Below are 9,148 nucleotides of genomic sequence, written 5' to 3'. Positions count from 1 at the left end.
CCAAGGTCACAGTGAAGCTTTAATGAAGACTTTAATTGAAGGCTCCCGTTTTATGCAAAAAACTAGTAGAAAGGAGAAGGAAGGAATCGTGTCCCCAGACTCCTATCCAATCTTGCTGACGGGTAAGCAGGTCCTGGTGCAGGTCGGCAAACCTTGCCCCATGTTCTTCTACTTGGGAGCAACAAGTCCAGCGAGCCGAAAAGTGTGGGGAGAGCACCCGTCTCCTCCAGTTGGGAGTGGCTGCACTCCACCGCCTCTGGGGCCCTGGAAGCTTAGGATCCCAAATGCTTCCACTGCCTCTGCCTTTCCCAACGCAGGCCCCAATCGAACAGCATGAGGGCTTCTAGCTCCTCACTCTACAGCCCCTCCTGGGGAGAGATCCTGACAGGTGGAAAGTGGGTGCATCACGGTGGGGTCCTCCGGAGTTGAGCTGGGCGGCCCGGAGGCCTCTCACTTCCTTCCCACCACCCCCGCAGGCTGAGCTCTGCCTCGCGCGGGGAGACATGGGCACTGCAGCCTTCGGGCCTGCAGCTCGCCCAGGACCGCGGACCCCACACCGTCTCCCGGCCCCAGGCAGGAACCCGTGGAGACCCTCCGCAACCTCCGGGTGCACGCGCAGCAGGAAGCACCCTAGAGGGGCCAAGTCTGGGAGTGGCGCGCCCGAAGCTCGCTGGTCGCCGCCCCTCCCCGGCCCTCTCCTACTGCCTGGCTCTACGGCCAGAGGCCAGAGCCGCTGGCTAATTTTTCACGCCCCCCCCCACCCCCACCGCCTCGCTGGGTGACGCTACAGCCTGTGCGGTTCCTTTAAAGGCTGCGGGTTCCGTTCTTCTTTCCTTTTCCACTGGATGCCAAAATATGCAAATCTTGGGACCGGAATCTGCAGCCAAATCGAGAAGGAGAAGGGGCGCGGCCGGCGCGTCACCGGATCCGCTCCTTGTATGGCTCTTCCCGGCTTGGCCCGCCGCCCTGCGACCCTCCCTGCAGCCGCCCGGGCCCCTCCCGCACCTAGCCAGGCTCACACCGCCGCCCACGGCCCCCGACCGGCCTCGCGCCCCCCCCCCCCCACAGGGAGGGAACCGGGGGCGGGAGGCGCAGCCTGCCCTGATTCTGACCGGAGCGCGGGACCGCTGCAGCGCGCTCCCTCCCCGAGCCGCGCGGGCGGAGGAGAGCCCGGGGGCGCTGTGGCTCCCTAGTATAGGAGTGGGGAGCCTGGCGGGAGAGGCGGCGGGGGTGGAGAGAGGGGGCTCGCGGGAGGCGGGAATCCCTCCTTTCCTAAGAACTAGAGAAGATAGGGGGAGGCCGGGCCCTCCTGTCCCCAGCCCTACACCGAGTAGAGGGGAGGGGAGGGGAGGGGAAGGGAGGGGAGGGGAGAGGAGGGGAGTGAGGTTGTCATCCACCTCCACCACAACGTGCAGCTCGGGAGTTCCTCCTACACGTCCCCGGCCCGCGTGGCCCTCCCACGGCGTGCGGCCCGGGGATCCTCTCTTCCTCCTTGTCAACACTCCCACTCCCCCCGAGAAATGCACGTTCCCCCAACCCTGACTCCCCAGCAGGGGACGAGGGATTCACCGCGCCCACGCGGCCACCGAGGAGGGAATCCTCCCCCGCCAAGCCGAAGTGATTTGGGGTCGCACCCCCATGCTCCCGCCCTCTCCTCCCCCTCGCCCGCGGGCCGGCTGCGCGCGCCTTGGGAGCAGGCCCCAGGGAGCACAGCAGCCGCCCCCGGGATCTGCTGCCGCTCCGGGAGGTGACAGCGCTCCGGGTCGGCACACAGGCCGCCCCTGACTGCGGAGCGCCGGCAGGCAGCAATGGGGACAGCCCTGTGGAAGGCGAGGAGGAGGGCAGAGACTAGGGGAGACCGCCAGTGGCTCAGAGACTGTGGGTTCGGCGTCCTCCCGCTGGAACTCAGTGGCGGGCCCTTTGCAGGCAGCAGTAGACAGCGACTGCGCCCGGGCCTGCTGGGCCCTCCTGCCATCCTGTGGCCACAGAGGCTGCTTGGAACTGTTAGGGAATTTACTGGGGATTCAGTGCACGTGTTTATCCCTCCAACTTCATTATTTCCTCTTCACCACCAAAACCGCACATCCTCGACCCCAGATGGATGGGGCTCTTGTCTTTGGCGCAACTGCTGGGGTGCTCCGAATCTCCTCGCCACTGCGCTCAGCCAGGAGTCAGCGCCGGGTCAGGGGCCCAGGGAGGGGCAGGGGCAGCGAATCAGGGTGAAGTTGGCACAAAAGTTCTTGGGATATTGGACCAAGGAATTCTGACACGTTGGAACACCCCCCCCCAACCCTGCGCGCAGCTCTCCTTCCCCCCACAAAGGGAAGCACTCCCTTTCTCTTAATCTCGGATAGGATCCCGAACGCTGGAGCCGCTGCGGTAGCTGGGGCGCAGCGCACGCCTTCCGGGTTCCCTAGCTGTTCCCGGGCTGCAAAGGGATTTTGCCAGGTGTTTTTAACTCTCTTTCTAACTGCTAGGGTGTTGGAGACCACTTGCAAACAACCCCACCCCATCGCCCACCACCCCCCAGTGCGCTCTCCTAATGCAAACCTCAAATATAACACACACAATGAGTTACTGGCGTTTCGACTCCACGCTACGCGCTTTGCGCTTTGCATGCAGCTATAACCTTCTTTCCTCTCTCTCGCATTCTTCTTCTTTCTTCTCCCCTTCTCTCTCTTTTTTTCAAGAGCCGCGAGCGGTGCGGGCGCCGCACGTTGGCTGCGGCCCGCTTCCTGCTTTCTAATGTTCCATTGTGAGGAGCTTCCATTGTGACGTCGCGCCCCTTCGGCTGGGCTTTGTCTGTCCATATATGGGCAGCTACGTCACGGAGCTTTCCCGGGGCTCAGATAAATAGGCTGGTGGAGTTCCCTGGCTGGGAGCTTTTGGGCAGCAGTGAGCTTGCTAGGAAGCGGCGGGGCTGGTGGTGGTGGTAGCGGCGGCGGCAGCGGCGGCAGAGGCGGCGGCGGCGGCGGCGGCGGTGGCGGTGGCGGTGGCGGTGGCAGATCGGGGGGCGGGGGGGCGGCGGGCGCGTGTCTGTTTGCGAGATCAATACTGAGGCCGCGTCCGACCCCCTTGAGCCGAGATCCCCTCAGCCCAGCCCCCACCCCACCCCTCGCACACGCCCCACCCCCCCCAACGACCCAGCCTCTTACCGCACCAGCTGAGGCACCCAAGAGGATTACCCCCTGGGGCCCCCTCCCGCCCCCCAAAAAAGAGAAGATCCCCTCTCCTGGCCCATCCCTTCCCTTCTTCCCTCCCCCCTCCCCCCGAACTTTCCCTCTCGCATGCTTTTCCCCTGCACCACGGATCGCCTCTCGGATGCCGCTTGCCTGGAAGCTGCGTTAGGAGCGAGCGGCGGCGGTGGCGGCGGTGGCGGCGGCGGCGGCAGCTCGGGAGTGCTATGACCGGCAAACTCGCCGAGAAGCTGCCGGTGACCATGAGCAGTTTGCTAAACCAACTGCCTGACAATCTGTACCCCGAGGAGATCCCCAGCGCGCTCAACCTCTTCTCCGGCAGCAGCGACTCGGTAGTCCATTACAATCAGATGGCTACAGGTAAGGGCGGCGGGGAGGCGGCGAGGCAGCGAGGAAGGAAGGGGAGAGGAAGAGGAGGAGGGGACGACCTGGTGATGGATGGATGGTTGGATGGATGGATGGATGGATGGATGGATGGATGGATGGATATATAGATAAATGGATGGAGAGATGGGGGCGCGCTGGGAATTTTGCGGGGGGCGAGTTGCTTTTCCCACCCACTCCTCCCGCCCTCCTCGATCGAGAAGGCTAGGTTGGCGACGCCACGGTAGAGGCTTCGGTTCTCCCGGGTGGGGGCAGCCGCCGACCGGAGGGAGGTAGGTGCGAACGGCTCTGGGGTTCTCCCTCACCACGCAGGGGGCCCGATCGCCGGGCTACGCGCAAGGCGTGGTGCTGTCGCCCCCTTCCCGGGAGGAGCTCGGCGTCTTTTTCACCCGCGCTCTCCCCCCTTACTCCCTCAGCCTCCCACCCGGGATGGAGCCATGTGCGGCGTGGAGTCCCCGCGGTGGGAGAGGTACTGCGACGCTGCCTTTCCGGGGCGTTCAGCAAAGCCGTGGGGGTGTGGGGACGGCGGGGAGAAGGACGGGGCTCACCCGCGGGGCGAGGGCCTGCCACGGGGAACGATCTCCGGGCCGGGGAGCTGGGGAAGGGCGGCCGCTCCCGCCATGGAGACACCGGCCGGTTTTCCGCCGCTCTCCACCCTCCCTAGCTGGGGCTAGGCTTTTCCCCTTCAGCAAGAGCCTAAAGCTCCTTCATGCCCGAGGAGGCTGGGGCTGGGGTAGGTGAAGGGAGAGCTCCCTTTGAGGGCGGCACCCTTCTACGCTCCGGGGACAAAGCGTCGGAGCGCTCTGGGTCGGCAACCCGGGAGCAGCGCGCGTGGGGGGCATCGCCGGGGAGGGAAAGGCGCCGCGTCCTGGAGCGGACAGGGCCAAGGGAAGAGGCCGAGTTGTGTGCGGTGGAGAGCGAGAGCCCAGCGCGCTCCGGGTCTGAAACTACCTGTAGCTGCAGCTACCTGCCCGCCCCACCTCGGGAAGAACAACAATGCTTCTCGCGCGCGCGCGCGTGTGTGTGTGGTACGTGAGTGTGTGCGCGGCTTGTGCGGTGTGTGTGCAGCAGCCACTCCACACCCCGATCCGTAGTATTTTGCTATATCCAGGTTGCGCCCGGGAGCGCGGCACCGCCCGCTTTGCGCCGGGCTCAGCGTTCCTCTTACCCCATGCGCTACGCACTCCACCCGGCCGCACCCTCCGCACCTGGGCAAGGACCTGGGCCCCGTGGCCCGGAGCCGGCTCGGCTTCACTCACCCCTCCCCTCTCTCCCCCGCTCTCCGCAGAGAATGTAATGGACATCGGTCTGACCAACGAGAAGCCCAACCCGGAACTCTCTTACTCCGGCTCCTTCCAGCCAGCCCCCGGCAACAAGACCGTGACCTACTTGGGAAAGTTCGCCTTCGACTCCCCTTCCAACTGGTGCCAGGACAACATCATTAGCCTCATGAGCGCCGGCATCTTGGGGGTGCCCCCGGCTTCAGGGGCGCTCAGCACGCAGACGTCCACTGCCAGCATGGTGCAGCCACCGCAGGGTGACGTGGAGGCCATGTATCCGGCGCTACCCCCCTACTCCAACTGCGGCGACCTCTACTCAGAGCCCGTGTCTTTCCACGATCCGCAGGGCAACCCCGGGCTCGCCTATTCCCCCCAGGATTACCAATCGGCCAAGCCGGCGTTGGACAGCAATCTCTTCCCCATGATTCCTGACTACAACCTGTACCACCACCCCAACGACATGGGCTCTATTCCGGAGCACAAGCCCTTCCAGGGCATGGACCCCATCCGGGTCAACCCGCCCCCTATTACCCCTCTGGAGACCATCAAGGCATTCAAAGACAAGCAGATCCACCCGGGCTTTGGCAGCCTGCCCCAGCCGCCGCTCACCCTCAAGCCCATCCGGCCCCGCAAGTACCCCAACCGGCCTAGCAAGACCCCGCTCCACGAACGGCCCCACGCGTGCCCGGCCGAGGGCTGCGACCGCCGTTTCAGCCGTTCGGACGAGCTGACCCGGCACCTGCGCATCCACACGGGCCACAAGCCTTTCCAGTGCCGGATCTGCATGCGGAGCTTCAGCCGCAGCGACCACCTCACCACTCACATCCGCACTCATACGGGCGAGAAGCCCTTTGCCTGCGAGTTCTGCGGTCGCAAGTTTGCGCGCAGCGACGAGCGCAAGCGCCACGCCAAGATCCACCTCAAGCAAAAGGAGAAGAAGGCGGAGAAGGGCGGTGCACCCTCTGCATCCTCGGCGCCCCCTGTGTCGCTGGCCCCAGTGGTCACCACCTGCGCCTGAGGATCGGGCCCCCAGATCTCCACTTTTCCCCTCCAGTGCCTCCCGGCTGCTAGCCTGAAAGCAGCGGGAAAGCCAGCCACGGAGGCGCAGGGGCCGCGCCCTGGCCTCTCCATGGACGTGCGGCCCCTTGCTCCCCTTCGATGCCCCCGGTTCCCAACCTTTCATGCCGGCCAGCGGTCAGGGGCCAGGGCTGGACGCGCCTTCCCCTCGCGGTCCCCCACTGAGCCAAGGCGTGGGGGCGGAAAGGTGGCGTCTAGCCCGCTTTGTTCAGTTCGGATCGCCTTGATCCAGGGGCCGCCGGGCCGCCCCAAGGACCTGCAAGGGACTGAAGGCGGAGCCCATCCAACCCTCGCCCGACCCAAACACCTCATTGTTTCCCCCACGTCTCCCTCTGTACCCCCTCGAAGACTCGAGAGGGGGAGGGGGTAAGGAGCGCACCAAAGCGCAGAGCTTGCTGCCCGCCGCACGCACGCGCGCCTGCGTGCGGGGATGCGCGCGAGTGTGTGCGTGCTCGCGTGTGTGTGTATGTGTGTGTGAGTGTGTGTGCGCGCGCGCAAGCGTGTGTGTGTAAGACTCTTGAGCTGAACTGGGCTGTGTTTACCCCAAACTCTTCCCCACCTCGGGTCCCCAAGCCGCTGGGAGATGTCCCAGGCTGGGGGTCCGCACGTGGCGGGAAGAGATGGTCTTCCATCCGCTCTGAAATCATGTTTCTTAGAGAAATGCCTCGGATGCCGCCGACGCGGTGCTGCTGCCGCCGCTTCGGGTTTGGCCCCTCAGAACCCCTCCTTTTCTGAGCGCTTCCCTCTTAGGCCTCAGGGCAGTTTGATCTGTGGGGAGAAAGAGCAGCCATCGCTGAGCCTGCCTTTTAAAATATATGTGTATTTCCCTAGCCCCACTCTAAGAAATCTACGTTCCTGAGTTTGCCCTCTGCCCTCCCGCTTCTTCCCCTTCTCCCCTCTAAACCTTCTCCCATCTCTTCCAAAATCTTTTCCCAGAAAGGCAGGCTTCAACCAGCCACTCCAGCTTTGTGTCTTCTCTCAATTACATAGCAATTTCTCCTTCCCACCATCATGGGGAAGCTGGCTCTGCTTTTGCCCTTTGTCATCACCAACACAACAGATAGAATTTAAATATATGTATATGGTGTGTGTGTATGTATGTGTATGTATATGCATGCATGTGTATAAAAATGCACATGCATATATATACATAACATACACACAATATGTATTCCTAGCAAAATAAAATCTCTAAGGTACTTGGTTATCCAGTGCAGTGCACCGGAATAAAGAGAATTTGTAGGCGTATACAGCTTTAAATGATTTATTTTTTATGAAAATGTTAACTGATGAGATTATATCTACATACGTGTGTTATGTGTGTGGATATAGATACACACATATCTGTACATATACATGAGTGTACATGTGTACACATACACACATATATGTACGGATATGTGTGTATACACATATACGCATCTCTGTCCAAAATTTCCTCAAAGATATGAGGATTTTTTTCATGAATCCATGTTGATGAATTAGGTGTCTCCTTTCCATACCCAGTCTCACCTTCTCCCCACCCTACCTCACCTCTTCTCAGGCACCCCTCTTTCCCAGCTGTCCTGCCAACCCTTCTCGCACAGGGTGGCTCCTTAGAAGTGGAGTAGTAGGGAAGGTTGCTCTCTGCCACAGCTTCCAGCGCGGTCTTGACTGAATGTACTGTTCCTGTTAGCGTTATTTCTCCTGTGGTCAGTAAGCTGCCCAGAGAGAAGGAACAAAGGTCTGGAGTTTACAGAATGTCTGTTTTTAAAGTCACTTTATGCGTTTTCCACTTTTTTTTTTTTTTAAGGAAAAGAAGTACCATTTTTGTTTTGTTTTGTTTTGTTTTGATTTTTGGTGGTGGATAAATAATACTAAAAGGACTCTAGTGAAAAGGGGGGAAATCAAAGAGCAGGGGGTTGTGAATATCCAGGTACTTGGACTTTTTGTAGAAGGAGAGAGAAGATGATGAAGTTTGCCAGGAGGGCCCATATTTTTTCAGCTGAAGGGTAAAATCTTTCTTTGCAGAGACAGTATTTTGCTGAATACTTTTTATAATGTGATGATTATTAAAAAAGCAAAAATTTTGGTCACTTCCAAGCTAGAAGGAGGAATCAGATACGCTTTAATATTTTTTCCTCGCTCCTTCTGGTATATGCATGTCACTGCATGATAATTGAGTTTTCCTTTGTTTTAATAAAACTGTTCTCAGACATTAAGCTAAACTAAGAGAAAAATAACTTTGTTGCCAAAAGGTTGTGCTATCCAGATTTTTTATATGTCTGCATGTTTTAAAAAAAAAAAAGCAACAAAAGAAAATGCACTCTAACTTATGTGAACTGAGAGAAAAAAATCAGGTTTTAAACAGGAAAACCTATGGGGAATGATATTTTTTGAAAGACTTTTGTATAAAGTTGAGTACTTAGAAAAAAGACAAACCAGATGTAATATATTTTGTGGATGTTTTTATTTCTTGGATTTATAGTACCTTATACTAAGGTTAAAAAAAAATATGCTTGATATTGTGAAAAGGTGAAATTCTTCACCAACATTTCATTTGCTCCTTTGTCATATTGTAATGCCAATATAATATAGTTAATGAAAACAGCATTTTTAAAAACCGAAATATTGAAATGGTGTAATGTTGTACCATTTGCACTGTGAGCAAATGCTAATACAGTAAATATATTGTGTTTGCTGACAATCAGCCGGCCTATAAATCTCCTTATTTTATTTCTTGTTTTTATAGCATAAAGCTTTAGTTTGGCCTGTTTTTTGTCTTGGGTTGTTTTTGGCTGGTGATTTGTTTGATAGGTTGTTATGCCTGGTTGTGCCATTCTTCCTCTGAAAACTCTCAAAGTGGAAATGTGGAACTTGGTGTTATTGGAAGTAGGTCAGAATTTTGTGCAAGGTTCTGGTGTTTCAAATAGTTTTTAGTGTTTACTGTGGTACCAGGAGAATAGGCTTCCCCTCCACCCTTCTGTAAGCCTCACACTGCCAGAGGGGTTAGGTGAATGGGTTAGGTAAATTCATGGGAGTCAGGGCTGGTGACTGGGAATCTTCTAGAACCTTCTTTCCAGTTTCCGATGGATATTCGAGGGTAGAAGGGAGATCTCCTGGTTTATTAACAGTTGCTCTAGAGACAGTCTTAGGGAACGCCAGAACAGGACACTGGAGGGCCTGTCAGCCACACTGAGTAGTTCTCTTGCCAAAGCTTTCGAAGCCTGA

General features: G+C 58.0%; 1 protein-coding gene and 1 long non-coding RNA gene across 5 annotated transcripts; one reads left to right on the top strand and one right to left on the bottom strand.

The window, feature by feature from the left end:
- Nucleotides 1-1,190, bottom strand: LOC144330729 (uncharacterized). Its single transcript, XR_013397150.1, has 2 exons — nt 1,113-1,190; nt 1-877 (listed from the first exon to the last, which is right to left on the bottom strand). It is a non-coding gene; the product is annotated as an uncharacterized LOC144330729 (long non-coding RNA).
- Nucleotides 1,191-2,877: 1,687 nt separating this feature from the next.
- Nucleotides 2,878-8,627, top strand: EGR3 (early growth response 3). 4 transcript variants are annotated; one of them, XM_015144967.3, is made up of 3 exons: nt 3,442-3,557; nt 3,998-4,050; nt 4,870-8,627. In XM_015144967.3, exons 2-3 carry the CDS (start codon nt 4,011-4,013, stop codon nt 5,877-5,879), a joined length of 1,050 nt encoding a protein of 349 aa, XP_015000453.2. In that variant the 5' UTR covers nt 3,442-3,557; nt 3,998-4,010; the 3' UTR covers nt 5,880-8,627. The 4 variants fall into 4 exon arrangements, with proteins under 4 accessions (XP_015000452.1, XP_015000453.2, XP_028708293.1 ...); XM_015144966.3 differs by lacking the exon at nt 3,998-4,050 and having other exon boundaries at nt 2,878-3,557; XM_028852460.2 differs by lacking the exons at nt 3,442-3,557; nt 3,998-4,050 and adding an exon at nt 3,565-3,853.
- The last annotated feature ends 521 nt before the right edge of the window (nt 8,628-9,148 follow it).

This window comes from Macaca mulatta, chromosome 8 (genome assembly GCF_049350105.2).
Source record: "Macaca mulatta isolate MMU2019108-1 chromosome 8, T2T-MMU8v2.0, whole genome shotgun sequence".
Lineage (NCBI taxonomy): Eukaryota > Metazoa > Chordata > Mammalia > Primates > Cercopithecidae > Macaca > Macaca mulatta.
Note: the sequence above shows the minus strand (reverse complement) of the source record. Positions and strands in the feature narration are given on the sequence as shown.